Source organism: Anabrus simplex, chromosome 5, assembly GCF_040414725.1.
Source record: "Anabrus simplex isolate iqAnaSimp1 chromosome 5, ASM4041472v1, whole genome shotgun sequence".
Classification (NCBI taxonomy): domain Eukaryota; kingdom Metazoa; phylum Arthropoda; class Insecta; order Orthoptera; family Tettigoniidae; genus Anabrus; species Anabrus simplex.
Window position 1 is genome coordinate 55,223,888 of NC_090269.1, and position 25,342 is coordinate 55,249,229.

The window sequence follows — 25,342 nt, forward strand, 5'->3', positions numbered from 1 at the left end:
AGTGTTTGGAATACACCAGAGATGTCTTTGGTGTTGCTGTATTCTAAAGAGGCAAATTTGATTAAGTTAGTGCATTTTTCTGCCAGGAACTGGAAATAAACAAATGATTGAAAGTGTAAGAAGTGGTCTTTGTGCTATATATCAATGTCATTATCAGAACATACCATATTATTGTATCTGTGATAAATTTCACAATATTTTTGTATGAATGGAAGAAGAAAACATCGGCAGGCTGTACAGTGACTGTACACTTTGGTGGAATTAGCTTGTTAATAAATTTACTGCCTTCAGGAAATGTAGAGTTCTATAGTTCATCATCTCTATTGGCTGCCCAGGAGTCAACCAAAAGAAGAACTTTAACTTTAGTACATGTCTGTATATCTGGCCACATTATTGTTCTAGGAAAGTCCCTCTTGGTAATATAAGGCGTGATCAAAATGTTTCTGTCTGAAGGCGTTGCTGCAGCGGACATGCAACATAGTGCGACTCTGATGCAGGTGTATAAGCACGGACATGTAGGCAAAGGGATTAGTGTGGCAGTCATGTCGTGCCGAGGTGCGGGCGTTAAATGCGGCCATGTGAACTCTAGCGACGTTATTACCAAATGCATCCACTCAGGACCAACGTGCTGATATTCTATTCTTGGCCACGGAAGGACAAACACCGGTTGACATCCAGTGGATAATGAAGACTGTGTATGGGGCAGCATGTCTGTCGGAAACCACCATTGTGGAATGGTGAACCAAGTTCCGTGCAGGTTGCGTTTCGACACAAAACACCGGTTAATCTGGGAGGTCAGTCTTATCCATTATGGACAACAACAACTCAAGCGGCAGTCACTCAAGCACCCACCCTATAGTCCTGATCTCTCCCCATGTTATTATCATGCCTTTGGTCTCTCCAAAAAGGCCTTGAAGGGTGGTCCCTTCCTGTCGGACGAGGATGTGCAGCAGGAGGATACAAACTTCTTAATGAAGCAGGACACGGTGTTTTACCACACGGGGATCTTCCACCTGGTGCGTCGGTAAGACAAGTGCCTCAATACTCACGGAGATTTTGCTGATTGGCATCCTGATTCAGGACTGTACAGGTGTCGAACAGAAACTTTTTGATCGCCCCTTATATTAGCAGATTTGCTCCTTGATGTTTGGTAATTTGATGTTCATATCTGTAAAAAAAAAAAAATGGCCGGTAGACTCTGATACAAGAACATACAAATGGAGTAGCAGTGTACCATCCATCACTATCTCTGGTATTGTCATATAAGAGTGTGTGGTTGCCACTACGGATCCAACTGCAACAAAGGTGTTCTTGCTTTCTTTTATTGTTAGACTCCGTCCAGATGGCAACTCTTTATCACATCCTGATTAGTCAGCATTAATTACTTGATTTGGCGACAGAAGTTTTCCTTCAGTGAGAGACCTGATTTCTCTCACGAATTCATGAGTTCTTTGTTTAATACGAGTAGTCCCAAGCAGTTGCTTGCTAACTTTGAGAGTTATTTATAATATCCTGCAGGCTGTTTGGGTCAGACGAGCACTATTAAAGTTTTGTAATGCAGTCTTACTCTTTATTTTTCTTTATTATTTCGTTTAACACGTTAGCTACCGTGCTATATTTACGACCCACCATTTACGTAAGTGCCATTTTGAATAAAAGATGGTGTCTCCTTATTTCCTATTTTATTGTGCATGTGTACTGGTAATAACCCATAAACGAGACAAAAATATTAATATTCAGGGGCTCTCAAGTGACATTCCAATCGAGTCGGCACTTTTACTTTTGGCCGTTACAAGCACTTAAAATAAAAATGCCGACCTGATCAGCCACTGGCCATTGTGTAGCCTATCGCGGGAGTTTTGGTGCGAGGACTTCAGGCCACATTGTTTTCTTACTTGATACAATTTCTAATAAAACTTGCATCAAATTGAACTTATAAATGTAAAAAATTATAACTATAAAAGTTAATTTGTGAAATCAAGAGCTTGAGGTCTCTGTTTTTAAGGTATCAATCAATCAATCAATACTGATCTGCATTTAGGGCAGTCGCCCAGGTGGCAGATTCCCTATCTGTGACTGGTGTGGTCTTGATGCTCTATTAACATACTCTTATTAAATTGTACATTTCTATATTAAAACAAGCACTATTGTTCATGTTTAAAAGATGCAAACTTTGTTGAAATGAATAAAATGAGTTAAAAACCTTCTTCTGTAATTGGGTACTGGTCAACATCAGATGGTCTTGCAAATTTAATGTCCAATGTTTTGGAGTAATATGGTGAGAACATCCCATTTTGCATAAATTGTGACCTGGTGGAAACTAGTAATGAGTTGTATTGGAATATCTAAAATGGAAGAAAGAGAAAAGGGTTTTTTTGTTTGAGAATGTCTATATAATGTGCGTTGTAAGCGCAAATGTGTTTTTTATCCAGCCGGTCGCTTGCAGGCTTGTCGGGAGTGTGTCATTATACTGCTCTTTGTGCAGTGAAGGCTGGCGTTTGTGACAGTGGAGGGGAAATTGTATCATTTAAACTTAGAAATAAGTAGTGTTTTAACATTATTGTATGTTATTTTACAAACTGAGGTTCTTCAGTAGCTGAAGATGGCCTGTAATTGAGGCTGAAATCAGTACTGCAAAATGTGTTAATTACATCAAAATAAATAAAAAAGTATTGATTAGGTGGGAAATCCAGCTTTATAACTGTGATTGTTGAACTATCAGTATGGGGCTAATGAAGCTAACAAACTATCCTACTACATATTTCAGACAAAATTTAATGTTAGTCCATTTGAAACTTTGTATAAATTAAATGTTATGACATTACAACAGTATGGCAATATATCATAAGTTAATTAACCCATTTGAGAAGTTTCAGCACAGTAACTGATAAACATTATTGATCATGACAATCACACCACCAATATTGTCATTTCCCGCCTTAGGACAAACAGCTTTCTTACGGTTTATTGCTGTGAATTGTCATGCTGCATATTTTTGTGGACATTTTGGCTTGTCTACTAGAGCTAGTCTCCCTTCTAAGTCAGGTCATAATGGCTCCTTTACCTGAAAACGTAGCAAGGGCCGTGGCATTAGTGGAGGATGGGTGCAGTATACGCTGTGTAGCAGACGTTACAGGCACGTCTTGTTCTAACATGTACACAACTGTTGAAAGGTACGGTGAAGACAATACCTATACCAGGAGGCCCGATTCTGGTCGTAGAAGTACTACTAAGCGCAATGATTGTTTTCTCGTAATGCAAGTTCTTCGTGATCAACATACACCACCTGTGGAGGCCAGAAATCGTTTGCAGCAAGTATGGGGCATGGATATCAGTGAAATGACAGTAAAAAAGAGGTTGTATGAAGCACATTTAAAATCCAAGAAGCCCGCCATGGGACCTCAGCTCACACATGAGCGCCGTAAGATGCAGTTCGCCAATGTTGAAACTGGACTGTGGAGTACTGGCTCAGTGCTGTTTATGGATGAATCCAGATTCTGTTTTAGGGCACCGGATGGAAGGGATGGAAGATGGAGAAGGTCCAGGGAACGTTATTCACTCTGTACTTTCTCTGTAAGAACACCGTTCACTGGAGGCTCTGTGATGGTCTGGGCTGGGATTACCATTTATGCGCACACAGAGCTTGTGTTCGTCAAGAATGGAAGTCTGACTACCCACCGGTACATCAAGGAGATTTTAGTGGATCACATCGTGAGTTTTGCTCCTGTCATCAGTAAGAAATTTATCCTGATGCATGACAATGCTTGCCCACATGTTGCCCTTTATGTATGTACCTCACTAAAATTGGTTTTTCCCACCTTATCAATACTGTATATAGTGTTGAATATATTTATTTATATTTAAAAAATATATGCAAGACTAGTTTTGGTCCATGGATCGTCCTCGGCTGCTATTAACAATTAAAATAGCACATTCTCTGTTGTTCATTCTGAAAGTTCTATCATAAATTCACAGTCTGAAAATCTAATGACATATTCGTAATTAATTTCTATTGATATGCTACATCAATGTCTTGATAAACGGGGCATTGAAAGGCACCAGTCAAACATGTGGAGTACAATTACGCTACTTTAAGCTTAGTGTTGAAGTAGTGGCCTACTTGCTAGTTATTATTGCTCATTAATAGTTGGACTAGGAGGGAACATCTCAGATTTGATGGTCAGTTGACAATGGCAAATGTGGATTTGAATTGTGGAATGATAATCTTGTTTATTATGTGAAGTTAATGGATTGTGTGATGTTCCCTCATGTCCTCGTTGACGGATTTCCAGTGGCCTTGCTGGTAGTGCACAATTACGAGCCCTTGTTTACATTTCAATCGATCAATACTGATCTGCATTTAGGGCAGTTACCCTGATAGCACATTCCCTATCTGTTGTTTCCTAGCCTTTTCTTAAATGATTTCAAAGAAATTTCTGCAAAAACAGTACATCAATAGCACCTTCCATTTCAGAAATATTTGGGGTGCAAGTTTTAAGTGATTCATCCTACTATATATAGCCATTATGGATTAAAATGTATTCCCATGACATCAGAGTTGGTGGACATTTGAACCAACTCCAGCCTGCCACTTGTGTTCTTAAAACTGTATTTTTCAAAAATGTTTACATGATTACTTCTAAAGTTTTCAAGGTAATTTAATGAACTTTTGCATGTCCTTCCTATTGATGTGTATGCCTTGAACCGTAATCTTTAGCCCGTCTTTAACAGGAAGTTTGTTATAAAATATATTCTGATATAAAATATGTCATTTCAAAAATAAAAACAAAAACAAAAAATGTTCATCCTCTTACAATGCAAATATCTGCAAATATCTAAACTATTGAGGCTATGGTTGTTAATCTTAATACTTTAAAACAAAAAACAAAAAAATACTTCAAAATGTTAAAAATCTCAGAAGTAATTCTGAAGAAATGGTGATTTAGTGCAAATTTAACTAGGAGAATTTCAAATATCTACCTTTTTTCCCTGTAGAGTGAAAAGCAGATTTCAGATATTAGACACAGTTTATTTGCTTGTAGAATCACAAGAACAAATTTTATAAAATGGTCTAATTTTTTATAGTAGAATATGTTTACATATCCTTACGTAAAGAGGGGGTTTTATTGTTTATTGTTTATTGTTTATTGTTTATTGTATTAGAGGTACACTGTCCATTCCCTTTGCTTTCTTTGCCTTCCTTTTCCTATCTGTTGGAACATTTCTTGTATTAATCACGGGGTTTAGAATCACGGGGTCAGTGACCTGCGAAACTTGGACTGGACAAAATGGAGGTTGGACAAGTTTCCAAATAAGCAAGCTTGCAGTTTTACGTTACTTTATTTTATAATCATAGCTACAGGTTCTCCATTTTTATGTAGAATCCAAGCCTCACAAACATACTTTTCCTGTTTTTAAATCCTACATGCAGTGGTTGGTATTATAACTCAGTTGCCTTCATACAAAGCCAGTGACGATGTCACTTGGGTATCATGTCCCTTCAGGTTTTGTTAATTTTTTAAAATAAATATCTTATAAATTTCCCTATTCCCTTATAAATTTCTTGAAGATTTTATAACATTTGTTCCTACAATTCTATAAGCTGTATCACAATGAAATTAACTGTGCGATTTACACTTCACTCTACAGGAAATAAGGTAGATTTTTGAAATTCTCATGTAAAATTTGCACTAAATCACCATTTATTCTTCTTTTTCTTTAGTATTCATTTCAGTAGCATTCCATGATCATTTCTCTTTGCCCTGGGGATGTATTGCTGACCTTGCTAGTTGAAGTTGATGTGCTGAAAAACTCTTTTGTTATCTGGAGTATCTTCTTCAGCAGTTATTTAGAATCAGGTTAAGGAGATAATTAATTAGACAAAGCAAATACAGTTGTTAAACAATGAGCTGAATTGTGTTCATGCACAACCAGAGAAACCAGTCTCACAGATGTATTAGAGGTACACTGTCCATTCCCTTTGCTTTCTTTGCCTTCCTTTTCCTATCTGTTGGAACATTTCTTGTATTAATCACGGGGTTTAGAATATAAAATTTTATTTTATCTCTGATATGGACATCAGTAAATGGCATTAATATAATTGTCTCAATTTCTCTCTTTGTTCTACAGATATGCCAAAAACTTCCGTGAAATGCATTTGCCTGAAAATAAAAACTCCACTGTAAGGCTTTCCCAGAAGTTTACCACAAGAGCAAAATCTTTTCAAGATATGAATTCATACAGCGACAAATATTATGATTCAGAAACGAAGAAGTCTGATTCAGGTAGAAGCAGTCCACGTGATAGAAATTCTTTGATCCATACAAATATGGTTATGTCTTTAAGTGAGAATTCTTTCCAGAAAAAGGATCATGAAAGATCTATTTCTGATAGCCATTCTGATTCATTGAAGAAGACTGGAAATTCTGTGATATGCAGGGAAAATCTGGGAAGCAGAGCTTTCACTGAACCTCTAGGAAACAGGTGAGTGTATTGCTTAACCTGTGTGAAGAGAATGCAGACATTGTGATAGAAAAACTTTTAATGAATTAAATCGTTTTTAAAAGGGGATGAACAGAGCTAGATATTTTGGGTTTTCCATATTTACTAGGTTTCTTGTCTCCTCCTATATTTGTCCTCTGAATGTTGCTTCTACCATTTGCATAATAATTTCATTTTTCTTTTTGTTTCTTCTTTTTCTCTATGTTTATTCAATTTTCTCCTCATCCTACCCTTCCCCTCATCAAAGTTTTAGATTTTTCAAGAAGAATTTCTCAGTGGTTGTAGCTGGAAAGTACAAGGAAGTTCAGATGGGGCTGAGAAGAAATAGATCTGGGATGAATGAGAAAAATTCCCATCCAAGACGATATCAGTGGTTGTGAAGTTTGTCCTTAGCCTTATTAATCATTGTCTCCTCTCTTTGTTATTCCTTCTGCCCACCCTGACCTGTCATTGTGTTCATCTTTAATGTATGTTCCCATCCTCTTTCCTGATTTTCTGTCTTTGATTTTATAGAGCTGAAAGTGTTTAATATACCAGTATAGTTGGTCTGTTATTGGACATAATAAATTTCCAGCCAACTCATTCATGGTTGCCATTGTTTCGCCCCAGTGTGCTAAGTTGGGCTCATCAGTTGGTAAATAGCACACCTACCAAGACGCATGGACTAGTGCATACCGTGGAGGCCACTGTGTAGGCTACTTGGAGCGACCGGCAATGCAAATGCACTATGAGAAACTTTGTCTCATTTTCAAAAATTGATGCCTGCCTGGCCATCAGATGATAATTTGTCGAAGAGTGATACCAAATACAGTAGAGACAATACGCGACACTTCCGGATTTAGCCTTGTTAAAATGGAAGACAAGTCGCAAGTGGTGCTCCTAGTGGCTTGACCTCAAAATTCGCGCTAAATTCAAATATCGGTGGAAATGTATATACGGAAATGGATAAATAAATAACGTCTAGAAAGAAAGTGTTACTAAGATATTAACTTCAAAATTGCTAAAGCAATTCTGGATAAATGAATGAAGAATTATTTAACAGGTTATTATTTAAAGACTGAAATTAGACATATAATCAAGATGTGAAATGGACTGCTGTGAAAGGGCTTGATCTTTCATTTATGCATTACTTTTTTAACTTTAGAATTCCTGCCTGAACGTTCACGGCTAGATTTTTCTTTTTTTCTCATTTAAAAGCATTGTATCATCATATTAAAACACTTGTCAACAAAAATATCGGCGCATTCCTAACACACATGATTCAATGATGTAACAGCTGGAAAATTTTCCTTTTAACTTGAAGCCTACTAACAGAAAGCACATCTATAAATTTAACCTCAAAAACATTCAAACTCTCCCTATAAGCAATACTTGCCATAATGCCATTACATTAGGGTAAAGCAAATTTGCATTATCACCCATATTTTCTTCAGTGCTTGACAACGCATTACGGCATTCCAAATGGGGTAACTTGGAACACAACCAGCCACACTCGTATGCATATGTATTTTCCTGAATTAAATCAAACCCACAAATCACACCTACAACAACACATCGGTATTGAAGGTTAACTGCTGCACTATACAATAAAATATGCATGTTATATTTTAAGCCAGTAAAAATATGGGTCGAGCAGGTCAGAAGATTATGAAGTACTATAAAAAGCTCTTTGTCACTGGAAGAATATATATGCAAACACAATATTACTTACATTTTCTTGTCACGAGGGAAACTGAAGAAAGACCGCGCATTCTTCTCTACTTTATAGTTACTGCAGCCAAACACAGCACATACCATTCCCCTCATGTTGAGAGGATATATCAAGGAATGACACATGCTACTATTTAATTATGTCAACTCACTGAAAACGCATAAATAACATCAAAAACTTCACACACAAATACACATGCTCTTATGACAGAATCAGTAGTTCTCAGGTCAATCCGCTAGAGAGAGCTCTAAAAGCTGTCCCTCGATATTTCGCTGAGTGTCGCGTATTGTCTCTACTGTATTTGGCCCTACCTAGGGGTGGGATGCTGTACAAATGTTCTGCGTCTGTACCCAAAGGACAACATGCTGGAGAAATGAAGATATCAGCTCAGAATGGGGTATGCCCATGACATTATGTAGATTGTACAAATTGCATGGTCATTCATAGCTAGGCTTCTACCACAACAACTAAGGATAAATTTTTGAGATTCATAGAGAAGCATGTTTTAACTTTCCATATACAGAAAACTATTTGATCTTTCTTGAACACGAAATGCTCATACCCTCCAAATACCCTGATTGTTCCAGAAATAGAACGTATTTTTCTGTGAAATGTATTTTATCTCACTTAATATTTATGAAAATCTTCTGTAAATGGAAGTGTTTAGTTCAGAAGGTATGGTCCTTTATTTTTACAATAAGGAGGGAAGTATTCTGTTAACAGTAAACTTGTGTCCTCTTATTAAGTAATGAACGTAGGTTTTCGTGGCTCATAGTATTAACGTAAATAAATAAATTATTACTGGATTAAAGCCACTATGTTTATTTAATGAAGCCGAGCTTTCAGCCAAATTGCATTGGCCTTCATCTTATCCTCTTATCATCGAAGTGTTTGCAGCTACCAGGATCCGCTGGCAGCGGTACTAACCATTACGCTAGTGTACACTTGCTATAAGCACTATAAATACATGATAAAATAGCTCCAGTACCATATGTCATTTGAATTTGAATGGCTATTTTCTCACAAATGGTTATTGTTTTAAAACAGCGATATACTTTGAAACAGTCTTCTACTGCTGCATGAAGTTTGAAAAAAAAAAAAAATCTCTGATCTGAATGTCTGAAAGTCTCCTCGTCAGTTACATCAAGCACAATCATGGATTCCTGAAAATTAGAGTTCGTAGAGACCAACCCTCAAGATAGGAGCCATGTGGTATTCTGATGATTCTTTGTATGGTCATCACAGAGTGAGGCACAGCATTATGCAAATTAAGGATATATCATAGAAGATTTATATTTATACCTGCTAAAGAGTCCTCAAATGTATGTCTGAATTCACTACGACCCACTCCCTGACAATGTGCTTTCTTTTCGTTTTCTTTTTTTTCTCTTTCTCTGCCCGAAACACTCAACCCCAAATTTGTAACCAATGTATTTTGAAGTTAATTTATTGCTTTCTTCAGGTTATTATGATAAGAGTAAGGGCATCAATCTGTGAATTACCTTTTATTCTTCAGTTTATTGTTGTTTCAATCCAGATACTGAGTTCCCTCTTATTTTGGGATCTGGATGTATATCTTCAGCCATTTTTATGATCAAGTCTGCTTATTGCTGTTTCCAGAATATGGCTGTAGTCAAAATAATAGAAACATGTTGGTGTTTAATGCAGTATTATGAATAGGTAAGGATAAGTATGGGTTTGCTGATTTATAATATCGCACTTTAGATGGTGCTCTAAGAACATTCTCTGGGAAAAGAATAAACAAGTGACAAATCAAGTCATATAGAAAGATAGGCATTCAAAACAGGATAAACACAATAATAATTCAGCATGAGAAGAGAAAACTACAGAAAGAGGAGACAAGGAAAGATACTAAAATGTAAAAGGCCATTCTTCACATCTTCATATATTGTTGTCTTGAAACGGATGAGTTTGTTCCTCATGATCCCAGTTCCTTTACATTGATGTCTTCTCAGTCTCCAGTGAGCTAATTTTTACTTCCCAGCTTCACCAGGAGAATGATCATCAACACTCGACAGGCTGTCTTGATAGATTTTCAGTCCTGATGTGGGTAGTGTAGGGTAAGTAGAAATGGAATCCAGAGGAAAAGGAGGAAGGTAGATACAGATGGTAAAAGAGTGCAAAGACAGGAAACACAGAAGGATAATAGCAGCCCAGTGGGTCAGTAAAAATAACATGAAGGAAAAAATATGCGACAAATCTAGTCATATTTAATCAAAGACAGGAACACACAATAGGATAAACACAAGCTCTTCGGGAACTGAGAAGAAAAAGATGTAGACAAACTAGGATTGATGAAAAAGAACCCATTGTGATGCAGACAGCAGTTAATACATTGAATACAGAGCCCAAGTATTGCTTGGACTCCCTAATCTGCTGTCATATATGGAGCCCGAGCAGTGCTTAGGCGTGGATTTATTAAGAAATAAATTGTGATATGCTAGAAATGCTTCCATGTCCCTTCTAGAAAACATATATAATAGTGTTACAGTTCTTTATACTGTTACTAGGTGGGACCACTGACTGTTGCTGGATCGAATATGAACTCCTGTTTTGAAGAGTAGCAAGCATGTATTATGCACGCTTTGTTTTCCCTGTCGTTCCTACAATGGCATCATGGTGTTTTGATTTGCTGATTGATGGCATGATGAAAACCCTGATAAACTCTCAGTATCCAAATTAGACAACAGTGTCATTGAAAGACACTGAAAAATAATCGAGAAAAGGGACATGATGGTACTGCAAGAGTTCTACTGTAATATGCCTGTCTGTTTACCTAAATGTTTGAGCTTCATCACACAAACCTTTCTTAATTGGAATAGTAGAAAACGGATGACCTTTACCGATCACATTTTTTTCTTTTAGAGAGCCTGTATATACTAATGTAACAATGTTAGATGCAAATTTGAGAGGAATTTATATCATACATGATTTGAAAAATGAAAAAATATATCTGAATGGCATAATATATTGTTCCGTTTTCCTATTTTAATGTTGGAAATAAAAAACCAAATCAGTGTAGTATAGAGATGGGTACAAAAAAGAATAAAGCATATAGCTTAAAAATTATTTATGTTATAAAACCTCAAAAATGGCTAAATTGCTCAGCAGTTAATAGGTTTCCAAATATCCCAGCGTTCAGTGCGTTAATGAAAACATGGACATTGTCCTTGTCCTTTTGTGTTCTCATGTTTCTCCTTGTTTTCTCTTGCTGTTGTTCCTTCTTCCCATGCTTACCCGTGTATATCCTTTTAGTGTTCCTAATTCTACATGCATAGCTGTCATTAGCCTGTATACACTTTCAGCAACTCGGTATGAGAAACACAGGTTACATGTATTATTTTGGTGTAGGCTATAATACTTCATTGACAGTAGCTGCTGTAATGTTGTATTGGATGATATTACAGTAAAATAATATCACATTTGTAAACAGTTAGGTCAAAGCAGAATTGCCAGTTTATCTCACAATACTCAGATTGGGAAGTGCTTAAGCTTATTTATGCTGTCAAGAGATACTATCCTATGCAAATTACAGTAATTGGAACAAGGTTCTTTTGTATAATTTTCCTAATGGTTGCTAACAGTATGCTACACATTGCTTATTCTTAGATTCCCTATGCATTATACATGTTTTGTTTCTTTTTGATTGCCGGGCTGAGTGGTTCAGACGGTTAAGGCGCTGGCCTTCTAACCCCAACTTGGCAGGTTTGATCCTGGCTCAGTCCGGTGGTATTTGAAGGTGCTCAAATAAGACAGCCCCGTGTCGGTAGATTTACTGGCACGTAAAAGAACTTCTGCTGGACGAAATTCTGGCACCTCGGCGTCTCCGAAGACCTTAAAAAGTAGTTAGTGGCACGTAAAGCGAATAACATTATTATATTATTCTTTGTGATTGAATAGTAATTGCTCTGTATTTACATGTGTTGTACTTTTGAGATATTTTGAGTTTACTTTGCAAGATTTGTAATGCCTGTCTTTAATAGAAATGACTCCCAGAAAGAGTCATGCGATTGGCGATTGTAGTAATATTGCAGAATGCTCTTATGAAAAAAAAAAATGGAGAGCTATTACATTTTGTGTCGATGTAGACACTATAAAGGAACTGCCTGGCAGAGGCAGTAAAGGTATGCTCGGTTCACCCAGAAGGAATTAATTTGATTCCCGTTAGGAAAGATATACTAACAATTTGTTGGTTATTTTGATCCACCTTTTCAATACAAATTACAGTTTGTGTTGCTAAGTTGTAATGTTACAACACTAATTTACTGGGACATGTTTCGCTTTTATTCACAAGCATCATCAGCCTATACAATTGCCTCAAGGTTTGTCATATTTGGATTGTTGTTACAAATTTCATTACATTGAATGTAAATCTAATTTCAGTGATAACAATATTTAAAACACAAGAATAATATACACATTAAAAATTATGACAATGTGATTTGCAATGTTAAAATGGAGTAACTCTTAATTCTAAAACACATTGATGTCCAAAACACAGTTTTTACAATTTGAAAATTTGGCTAAAAATTGTTTGCAATGTTAAAATAAAATTGATTCAACTATAATTTGGCATTAAAATTTGAGTCATAAATATAAATATTGGATGTTAATATATAGGAGCCATAGTTTCTGAAGTGCATTGGTTTCTAGAATACAGTAACATTTCAGTATTGAGAATTTTAGTTAAGAATTGTGCTCTCTAAAAAATGTTATTTAAAAAGACTGTAATTTTGCATTATGCGTGATTAGTCATGATGATAATCTAGAATTGAAGTCTTGGGTTCATTGGAAAATGGCTTCTAGATTTGATGAGGCTTGCTGCTGCAGTTTGGCAATTTGATCAGAGGAAGTATTGACATATTTAATTCTGCCAAATCTAGAAGCCATTTTCCAACGAACCCAAGACTTCAATTCTAGATTATCATCATGACTAATCACGCATAATGCAAAATTACAGTCTTTTTAAATAACATTTTTTAGAGAGCACAATTCTTAACTAAAATTCTCAATACTGAAATGTTACTGTATTCTAGAAACCAATGCACTTCAGAAACTATGGCGCCTATATATTAACATCCAATATTTATATTTATGACTCAAATTTTAATGCCAAATTATAGTTGAATCAATTTTATTTTAACATTGCAAACAATTTTTAGCCAAATTTTCAAATTGTAAAAACTGTGTTTTGGACATCAATGTGTTTTAGAATTAAGAGTTACTCCATTTTAACATTGCAAATCACATTGTCATAATTTTTAATGTGTATATTATTCTTGTGTTTTAAATATTGTTATCACTGAAATTAGATTTACATTCAATGTAATGAAATTTGTAACAACAATCCAAATATGACAAACCTTGAGGCAATTGTATAGGCTGATGATGCTTGTGAATAAAAGCGAAACATGTCCCGGTAAATTAGTGTTGTAACATTACAACTTAGCAACACAAACTGTAATTTGTATTGAAAAGGTGGATCAAAATAACCAACAAATTGTTAGTATATCATAGCATAGTTCAATACGGGTCTAATAATGAGATTAGTTACATGTAATCCCGTTAGGAAGTCGAAAAATTTAAGAAACAAGCTTGCCACTTCTGGAAGTGTAGATGGCCCTCAGTCTATACTAAAAATGAGTGTCAAGTGTCGAGATTACAAACAATGGATGCTTTTACCTTTTACTCCTTCCTAATGACCTGAACAGAGATGACTTTTTTGTAGACGTTATGAATCAAATTATTCTGCGGCACAAACAGGCTGGTTCAATTTTACCTAAGAAAAAGGGAAACTGTGGCAGGAATAAGAAAACTGTGCTAATCAATGACTGCATTTTCCTTAGAGGAAGCAAATTAAACTCCAGGCTCACTTCTGTGGACTTGGCTCACAAATCACTCAACAGGGGAGTGAATCTGCACATGACTAACGTTCATTGTAAACTTCTAGAAGGTACAAGAAAAGCCTGCAAATCTCCCCTCCAAACAAAAGAAATGCACAGGATCATGTCTCATGGGTTTGTCATCAGGACTGAACAATTTAATACTGCAAGAAAATTCTTTCATCCAGGGAAAGTCATTTTGAAGTTCAGGCGCATCTTCAGCAAATCTTGGCTCCTTGTCATGCTTCAAAGAAAGTGAAGAAATTCTTCAGTGATAACTATATTCATGTGCCAGAGTGACTAGGAAACTCACCTGGTATGGAAACATGTGGACTGTTTGGAAAAGAAAACTTTCAAAACTTGACAGTTCCTCAAAAATGTGTATGATGGAGACATTGTCTCTTTGGGTATTGTAAATGTGTTATAGGCTAGATGAAGACATAAGTTTCCAAATAGGCTGGAGCCAGGTATTGATCAAACATCAACGTCTTTGGGTTGACCATGTTGCCTATATGCCTAATACATGCCTTCCAAAGAAAGTTATGAACAATGGATGACATAATCATTGAGCTATGTAAAGATGTTCTAAAGTCTAATAATAAGAAGTGCTAAATTGACGTCAGCAACTGGAAGGACATAACATCTGATCAGCTGATGTGGCGACCAAAGGAGCCAACATTGTTTTGAACTGAGAGTGGCTAAGGCACAAATCTATTAAAAGATATCATAGAAGAGAGGAAGAAAATCAGAGAAAAAAATGACCACCAGGTTCTTCAACAATGAGGAGGATTAGTAGTTTTGATGAGTCAGCATTGTAGCATACCATGCAGTTCTAAAATTAGTTTTTCAACTATGTAAGGACGCATTTCATAATCGGCAAGCTTCATGCATTCAGAAATCATGATTTCCCCAACTAGTGAATGTCTATGAATGATGATGATGATGATGATGATGATGATGATGATGATGAGGATGATTTTTCACCATTCTGTCCCTTCTCTCTTCTGTTTTTAATTCTTTCCGTCTGTCCTCGTTCTCTCTCTCTCTCCTCCCCCTTGTCCCTGGCTTCTCAGCATGGTTTCCCATTTTCTCACCAGGCAAATGCTGGGGCTGTACCTTAATTAAGGCCATGGACGCTTCCTTCCCTCTCCTAGCCATTTCCTATCCCATTGTCACCATAAGACCTATCTGTGTCGAAGCGACATAAAACAACTTGTATAAAAATATATAAAAATAATAGCTTCTGCTGGCTGTACGTATTTGACTGTCATCCTTCTATGTTTGATCTCAGCTATGTCTATAATAGATATGTATCATGCCATGTACTGTATATTATTTATTATTTTATCCTTCAATGACATCTTTGCACTATAGAAGATTCTTTATTCTTCGACAGAAAACTCTTCCTAGTGGTATTCTCCTGCTGGTTTCCACCTGCAATCTCGAATTCTTACTGCCTATGAAATTCATGTTCTCCACTATTCAGAATAATCAAACTTAATCATACTGTTTTCATTCTTGTACCTCCATGTGCTGTTTTTGCTGTCACTTTTGTATATTGACACAATTGCAACAATTAAAATATTGGGTTGTCAGATAAATTCATTTGGTTTGTTCAGTTACATTCATTGACATTGATATTGTATTTTTTTTATCATTCACAACTGCTTGGTAAAGTTCCTCTAGCATGTCAAAGCCTTAACATTAGAAATTACCGAGTCACGACACAAAAAATTTGTCAAGCCACATTATATTGCATTAAACGAAACACCTCAAAGGCTGTTGGTGAACGACCAGGACTGGAAAATCATATGGTACTAAGCCCATGAGAATAGGGTGAATGCAGATGAGTTTTGTGAGGGTGAATATTATTGTGTTGTGCATTCATATTTGTCAGTTCTTTTCTCCTGAATTGTCAAGTTGAGTCACATTTGGTAAACATAAAGCCTTGCATTGACCATGATGTTTACCAGCATTTCATAGTGGATTACACCTTCCTAGTCTCCCTAAACATGGATTATGGTCTTGCATGGATCAGAGTCCTGCAAAACAGCTCACAATGGTTCAGATAGTGCCTTTCGTTCTTTGTTTTCCTTTTCTTTCACCTTGTCTGCGTTGACCCAATGGGCCAACACCGGTATGATAGCAACAGCGTAAGTCAGTCCATGCTAGCTCACAGCATGACGTCACTTCACAAGCGACCTTAGCAGGGCCAAGAATGTAATCACTCCATAAAGTTAACAGAATGCCTTGCAGTGGCTGAAATTGAGGATGGAAGAATGAGTGGAGCAGTTTTTTTATTGCACGTAATAACATAATTGCAATAGAATGGTGTGGAAAAGATTATTGATTGTGCAGTACGTAAACAAATTACTTACGTACTCATAAAATTATTTGAAGTCCATGAACAGCATAGTTTCTTATATAATTTGTTTTTACAGTCTCTCTTTCAGCTGCCTAACACATTAAATATTACTTGAAACCTACTTTTTTTTTTTTTTTTTTTTTTTTTTGTGCAAGTTCTGAAATGCACCAAGTACAGAGACCACCTTTAATTACACTTTGATAGGTTCACTGTAAATATTTTTTGGCTATTAACACTGGCTAGCCTGAAATAGAGCAGAGTCTACGTGAGTTGCATCAAGCCAGAAATTAGGTTGTGCTCGCACACTTCATTAAGCGAAGCCATCTCAAAGTAGCCCACGCAACAAGCGTGAGCCAGGTCGGGTTGAAGTGGCTGTCTATTGGAGTAAGTTGGGTCAGACCAACATTAAACTTGATTAGGTAAGAAAACCAGTGAGTTGGCTCAGTGCAGAATTTTGACATGGATAATACAGCTCTGGCTTGGCTCGAGTTGTTGATCGTCTGTTTGGATTCATCCACTCTTCCTTTTATTTCACATTGGCAAACACAGATAATTTTTAATCACCTGTAACAATGTAGTACAACATCTTCGATCAGATTTTCTCAAATTTTTGCTCCAGGGATATTATCATTGTCTTTTTCTGTTGTAGATCAGTCAGTATCATATCCTTCCCATATATTCTACGCTCTACCATATTTTGTCTCATGATGAACCAATTGCATGCCTTTGAAATTTTGATACATCGCAGAACGTTCAAGATCTCCTGGGTCGACCACATCACAAGGAAGTACTCTGGTGCCGGAAAATCATGCAAAGTCTTAACCCCCAAATGCTAAAAAGCAGCCTATTTCAGTCAAACATCTTCTAAAATGACAAATACAGTTTGATACAACTGATCATAGAAGGCAAGATAGAAGAGAAACGAGACTTGGGTGGAGAAGATTATCCCGGATTCAGAACCTCCAGCGGTGGTTCGACACCCATGGTACAACAACTCTATTATTGGAAACACAAAATAGCATAGCTTACTCATGATGATCAACAACCTTTTGTGTGAAGATAGCACCAGAGGAGGAATGAAAATGAGTTCAACTGTTGATCTTTTATTTCTGAAACTGAACTGTTTTCCTTGAAGCTGCATTTCCACCTTTTCTGTATTTCTTGTGAATGGTATTCTTTCTAGATTTTGGCAGTATGGGGTATAACTAAGGTTTCTCCATAACAGCGGTTCTCAAAATAGGCGGAGGGTGGCACGAGAGATTTACAAGCAGGGTACAGACCTCTTACTCAGAAGAAAAAAGGAAATGTGACTTGATAAATAGGTAAATTAATATAAATATAACATTGCAGATTGTGATTCATCCCATTGATATTCTGTGTTCTTGGGAGAGTAAAAACAAAATGATGGCTGCTGAGAGTAAAAAGAGTTGTTCCTGTAGGTTTGAATTCATCATCATCCAGCCAAGTATCAGACCACCTCGTCCATTATGGTCTCGGACCATCATTTCATCAGACATCCAGTAGATCTTCTCCCAGTGAGCACATGTTGTAGGGTTTGTTTCGGTATTCTCCTGCAATGTATTCTCCCAACATTTCTTTCCCAGTTTTATCTTTGCATGTCTATAAACTGAAGCACAGGTTCAATCCTTGAAGGCAAATGGTTGCTCTAATTTTTAGAGAAATTAATGTGAGTGGAATTAATTCATTTATGTAGTTACACATGTTCATGTAAGCTGCTTCTCAGGCTAACATTTTGGATGTGAAGCAACAGCATGATATTGACACTTTGTTGACGTATAATTAGATTTATTTATTTCAAATTACGTTCTTGTTTCAGCCATACGTCCTAGTTTTTGATTTTGTTATTATACTGTTGTGAATTTTAGATTCCTCTTTTCTCAATTATAACCGTTTCTGAGAAAAATACTTTAATAACGGTATTTGGTGGTGGGGGAATTTATCCCATTATCTTGTCTAGAAAATAAATTTTTCCATTTTGTCAATCTTATAAAACCTGTTTCTTTTTCTGTATGCTTTTGAGCAGTCTATATGCCAATTACAATGTACTGCAACTTCTTTTCTTGCAAGTTTTGCCAACAGTCATATTTTTAACTTCTTAATTGAGTGTAGCCAGCCAACCTCAGTAGTGTAGATATTGTTCTTTTGTTTCCACAATAGCAGTTTTGATCCCGACTGAGGTCGGTGGGTTTAATTATTTTTGAAAATGTTTCAGACAGTAAAATATGGGTAAGTAATTGTGTGTTACACTGTACTGTACTGTACAGTACTTAAAATTATAGCTTCTGCATAGAAAATTGACTTATTTTCTATGTCTGGCAAAAGTCTTCTCATCAACTGTGGATTTCCCGAATACAGTGACCTGAATATTTTTTATCTGTGGTGCTAAACTGGAACCTCTCTTGGCAGTTTGTTTTGCATTACATAGTTAATCCATGTCAGGCTATGATGTGCTTTATGAAAGTACAGTGGTAGCATATTTGCTCATAATGTAAGAAATATTGAGATTGAGTCTTGGACATCAATTTTCTCCAAAGCTTGTTATTCATTAATGTATTTCTGTTTAGATATGCATCTGCCAAGTATGTATAGACCATTCATGTCTCATTGAAGAGTTTATTTTTTGTTTTGTGTTCTAGGTTACCTAATGCCAATGAACGCATTGTGAAAGGATTGACTACATTAGCCAATATTCCTTCCCATGTTGGTTTCCACTATGCTTACTCAGTGATTGCATCAAGAGTGAATAGTGTCCTACCTTTTGTGAAAGTAGCTTATCCTGATATGATGGGAGGAGATGCTGCAGGATTTAAAGAACCACTTAACATAAAAGATAGGAGAGTGTGCAGGTATGTGATGGTAATTTTAACAAACTTAATGATAATACTTTTGGTGAATCTGTCATTTCATCCTCTTTATAGTTAAAGTACTCATATATCAATCATTCTTTATAAGTATTGGAAAAGAACAAACAGGTGTCAATCAAGTCGTGTAAGGGTAGATAGGAAAAATAAGAAAAGGAACACAAAATAGGATGAACATATGGCTGGTGAGTGTGGTATGTGTCATTTCTTAACTGATATTAGCACTGTACATTATGAGCAAATATGCTACCACTGTACTTTCATAAAGCACATCATAGCCTGACATGGGTTAACTATGTAATGCAAAACAAACTGACAAGAGAGGTTCCAGTTTAGCACCACGGATAAAAAAGAGAAGTACATGAAACCGGACGAGAAAAAGAGAAAGTCATGGATGACAGATGAAATACTGAACCTAATGGAGAAAAGAAGAGTCAATAAAGGAAAACCTGCAGAATACAGAAAGATAAATGCAGACATCAGAAGAAAGATTAGGGAGGCAAAAGAAAAAGAAAAAGTGGAGCAATGTGAGGAGATTGAGTTATATCAAAGTAGGTATGACAGCTTCAATGTAAACGAAAGTAAGAGAAGTAACAGGGAAATACAGGAATGGCACTGGTGGAAAGTTAATAGATGAAACCGGGAACTTGATGGTGGATTTAGAAGACAAGAAAAAGATTTGGAAAAAATATATAGAAGATTTATTTCATGACACTAGATGTGCTTTTACACAAAATACAAATGCAATAAGTGGCACAGATATATTAGAAGAAGAAGTTCAAACAGCCATTAATCAGATGAAGGACGGAAAGGCAGTGGGACCAGATAAAGTAGAAGCAGAGTTCTTAAAACTGATGGATGAACATCATGTAAAATGGTTGACCAAAATTTTCAACCGAATTTATGTATCCAGGAACATTCCATCAGAATGGCTCAAATCAGAGTTCATCACCTTGCCAAAAAAGCCAAACACAAACCAATGTGGAGATTACCGCACAATAAGCTTGATGAGTCATCTCTTGAAAGTGTTCTTGAGAGTGATACACAGAAGAATATACAGACTGTGTGAAGATCAGATAGCCCCTAATCAATTTGGGTTTATTAAAGCAGTAGGTACGAGAGAAGCTTTGTTCATTGTGCAGATCCTCTTTCAGACATGTAGAGATGTAAATAAAAATGTATTTGCTTGTTTCATAGACTATCGGAAAGCCTTTGACTGTGTAAAACATGAAAAATTGATGGAGATTTTGAGAAATATTGGAATGGAGGAAAGAGATCTGCGAATCATCAAGATGCTGTATTGGAATCAAACAGCGGTGTTGTGTGTTGAAGGAGAACACACCGAAGAAGTCAAAATCCTGAGAGGAGTGAGGCAGTGATGTATCTTGTCACCTGTACCATTTAATTTGTGTTCAGAATACATATTCAGAGAAGCGTTGGAAGATACAGAAGAAGGAATTTTGATAAATGGAATGAAATTAAACAACATCCGGTATGCTGATGATACAGTTATATTTGCTGATACTATCCAAGCGCTACAATCACTAATGGATAGAATTGTAAGAGTCTGCAGCCCATACGGGCTTGAAATAAACACCGCAAAGACAAAACTCATGGTTATAAATAAGGACAATATTTCCGGAATAAACTTGGTTATAAATCAAAAGAGTATAGAAAGGGTAAAACAATATTCATACCTTGGAACCATAATAAATGAAGACTGGGATTGCTCACAAGAAGTCAAGGTACGCATTGGAAAAGCAAAAAGTGTGTTCCAGAAAATTAGTAATGTGTTTAAAAGCCACAATCTAACTTTAGGGACTAAAATCAGACTTCTGCACTGTTATGTATTTTCTGTTCTTTTATATGGTGTAGAGACATGGACCTTAAATAAAAACACAGAGAAGAAGCTGGAGGCCTTTGAAACATGGCTTTATAGGCGGATCCTGAGAATATCTTGGACCCAGAGAACGACAAACGTGGAAGTAATGAGAAGGATGAACACAACACCTCAATTGATCAAGATAGTGAAATGCCGAAAGCTGCAGTATCTGGGACATACAATGCGCAACACAGATAGATACAATCTACTCCAAAAAATACTCCAGGGGAAAATCAACAGCAAAAGAGGTCCTGGAAGAAGACTAATATCTAGGCTTGACAATCTTAGAGGCTGGTGCAATATGTCATCAGATGAACTGTTCTGTGCTGCCACAAACAGGATGAAAATAGGCATCATGATCGCCAACATCTGAAACGGATAGGCACCGAGAGAAGGAGAAGAAGAAGAAGAAGAAGAAGAAGAAGAAGAAGAAGAAGAAGAAGAAGAAGAAGAAGAAGAAGAAGAAGAAGAAGAAGAAGAAGAAGAAGAAGAAGAAGAAGAAGAAGTGTGCACTAGTCAAATTCTAGTTGAATATTTAGCTTTCATGACAACATTCTTGTTTATTAAATGTAAATATATTGAAAATATTCATCATATCCAAGATTTGAAATCTGGTAAGTCTTTGGAAAATCTGAAAACTTCTGTGAATTTTTTTGTTTGTTAAAACTTGTAAATTAGCATAGTTCATTCACATATAAAAACATTGTACATTGTAATTAAAATCCTTAAATTAAAATTGAAATTAAGTTTCTGATAAGCTATTCAAAGTATAAAATCTTAAAATCTTGAAATTGAAATTAAACTTAAAATGAAAAATAAGAAACTGAAGGACTGTAACATGGCTTGGCCTTTTGTTCTTTAGTTTCTCAGTCCAAATTGCTTCTGTTTACTACATATTGCATACATAGACACTGATACAGAATTGATTCATACAGTTTTATCAAAAATATTTTATTGAAGGCTTAAATCATACTTGGTTGGAATTTATGCGGATTAAATGTCTTAACAGCCAGTCATTGTTGGTACAGAATTACAGATGTGTTACACTGGTGGAATTTCAGTAAGTCTTCTTGGAAACAGATGTTTTGAACCTACATTAATAACAAGGTGGTCTGATTTAAATATTATAATTATTATTAAATGGTGATGAGGCTGAGACACTGAAATTAAAAATAGTTGGTGGTATTTGTTGTACTACAACTCGTTAAACTTGATACAGAATTAAGTGTTGTTTTTTTCATTTTGATGTATAAATTATTAAATAATAATTATTACCACATGTTATTAAGAAATATCCTATTACTGAAGGATGAGGTTTAAATCATTTGATAGAACTTTCCAAATAATCACTATTAAGGAAGGAAGGCATCATCCAGTTTTTTCCCAGGTGGCAGTTGTGCCAAGAACAGATGTTACATTCCCTCGCTGTAGAGCAACACTGAAGCGCTGAATGAGGAACTCGACTGATTTTGTATCAGTATAAATGGCCCGTTATTGGACATTATAAATTTTCCAGCTAACTCATTCCTGGTTGCCAGCATGAGCAATCTGTTGGCTAACCTCTTCAGTAAAACTGAGACCATAATTACTCATAATTATTCCAAGAAGTACCACTGGATTCAATGGCTACTGGTATGAAGAATTTTTCCAACAAATCTCTGTATTTTCTTCTTTTGATAACTTCCCTATGCATTCCCAGCTTCTCCAACACTTGTTGATGAAAGAAGAGGATTGGACTGGGCAAATGTGTTGATACAAGTATAATTCCATAGAAGAGATCTACCCATTTTCCATGGCACAAGTGTCATTCTGTTTGGCCTCTTACTTTCTGAATGGCAACAGCCAATTAGCTACCATATCAAAGGAACTTCTGCTTCAGCATGAGCCCACAAGATAACATTATTCACAGTGGAGTGACAGATGTGTCTACCTTTACTTCTTTCTCTGGAAATGGCTATGGAGGCTACACTGATCAGCATAGGCTCCGCAGACAATGCATTGGTGGGGTTCGCAGACAGCTGCTCACATGTAAAGCCACAGCAACACTCATTCGAAAGATAGAGACCATTAGAAGGGGAAGGTATTGCTTGGAACCATGCACTAGATTCTAAAGAGCCGGGCTGAGTGGCTCAGACAGTTAAGGCGCTGGCCTTCTAACCCCAACTTGGCAGGTTCGATCCTGGTTCAGTCCGGTGGTATTTGAAGGTGCTCAAATACGACAGCCCCGTGTCGGTAGATTTACTGGAACGTTAAAAAGAACTCCTGCGGGACTAAATTCCGGCACCTCGGCGTCTCCGAAGACCTCAAAAAGTAGTTTGTGGGACGTAAAACAAATAACATTATTATTATTGTTACCGTGTTTTGGTGGTAGTTATGCATGAAAGAAGGTGCTGGGTGGTGAAGGGGTCTCAAGCTACTAAAGTGAAATTAATTTTAAAATTTAGCAAGGTTATATTTTCTTTTCAAAATTAGGTAACAACAAATAGAACAGGTACTTAGTAGCCGAAACACGATTGACAATTACATTTACATAGGTACCCCATTTGGGGCTTCAAAAGGTCAGAAACATAATTCTTGAGCCATGAGCCCAACCTTACAATGAACACCATACAACAAAGGGGCCGAAAACCCCCAAACATGCCAGAAACACCGGCTTCCAATTACATCCAAAAGCCTCCTTGAGGCAGAAACACAATTTTCAAAAGGGCAACTTCCCCTTAAAATACAAGCCTATCATAGGCCACTCCGAACTCCACCTTTAAGCCGTCCTCAAAGGACATATACACAGGAGCAAAATACCCAATCTACTGAGGTCTGTTAAATGACAAGAAAGTTAATATATGACCTCTAAAATCACAATTTGAGAGGAGGCGAACTTGCACTCCTAATACACCTTGTCTTTAAGACCTATTTTGGCTCTAAGGCCACTGATGCAAGGGCTAATCCCATACTACAGAGGTGACTTAAGAAACTACTAACTTACATTACTGAAGAATAGGTTGCGAAAAATAAGTTCACCTCAAACAATGTGAGTGGGAGCTCGAGAGGGTTAACACTCTCTATCCCAGTATGTCGCTTTACAAGAGAATAGAAGAAAAGAGAAGTTACATTTTAGGAAAAGGTTACATAGGGGAACGCTTAGAACCTGCCCCGAAAGTTAAACGGCTGAGCTGGCAAAGAAAAAAAATTTATTAATCGGCCATTACCTTATTGTTGACTGCTGCCGAGGAAAGAGGCGCTTCCCGCCTCCTGCTATGTACTTAATACACTGAAAGATGGAACAGAAGTGGCTCGGAGACCCTAAAATCAGCAGTTTAAATACTCTCGCAGAAAGTTCTAGGCGTTAGGGGAAAGAAAACACCCTCCCACAAAGATTTTATTGGGTAGGACCCCGCAACAGATTCAAGTTGGGGAAAGATACACCAGATTGGTCAGAAATTAATTGAAAAAATTCGTGATGGATACATTCAAAACAAGGGGAAGAAAGGGGTTAATATTGCCAACTTAAACAATGACAGAAAGAAATTTAACAAAGAACAAACTCCTGAAATTAAATTTTCTCCAACAAAATAGTTCTTTGACTCCGCACTAGGGTGCACTATTGTTGATCTTCAGTAGTGTCCTCTAGAAGAGAAAGTTCACACTTCTTAATACAAGCAAGACAAAAGTACGTCGAAAATGACACAGTTCACAAACTCAAAATTTTCCAGGTAGTGACATCTTCTGAGAAATTTGGAAATTAAGACCGTAGATAAAGTTCAGACTTCCTCCAGAAGAGGAGTTTCAACTGGCGCAACTTTTAAATAAATGGTGTGGAGGTGTACCGCCCGGTACAGACCTCCCCCCCCAAAAGTTCCTCCACGGAGTAACACAGAAGAACATAAACTTTTATTTGAAAATAAGTTCCAAGTTTGATGTTGATATTAAGATAACTTCCAGAAGTATTTGAGAAATTTCTTAATTCGGTTCCAAAATTTTGTTGTTGGAGGTGAAGTGAAGTCTTTAGGTTTATAGAAGTTGAATTTCTGAAGATAAGCTTTTACTACTTAAAAGTGAAGGAAAAATTTGCAATGTCCATCAGATATTGTTGTTGAATTC

At 36.5% G+C, this 25,342-nt stretch overlaps 1 protein-coding gene across 4 annotated transcripts in view; it reads left to right on the forward strand.

Annotated features, from left to right (window-relative positions):
- LOC136873738 (cytosolic carboxypeptidase 1) overlaps positions 1–25,342 on the forward strand; it is a 762,457-nt gene that overhangs the window by 348,104 nt on the left and 389,011 nt on the right. For all 4 annotated transcript variants that reach the window (XM_067146906.2, XM_067146907.2, XM_067146905.2 and 1 more), the window contains 2 exons: positions 6,130–6,483; positions 19,138–19,347. In XM_067146906.2, the coding sequence (XP_067003007.2) occupies positions 6,130–6,483; positions 19,138–19,347 (564 nt within the window). The remainder of the gene's footprint in view (positions 1–6,129; positions 6,484–19,137; positions 19,348–25,342) is intronic.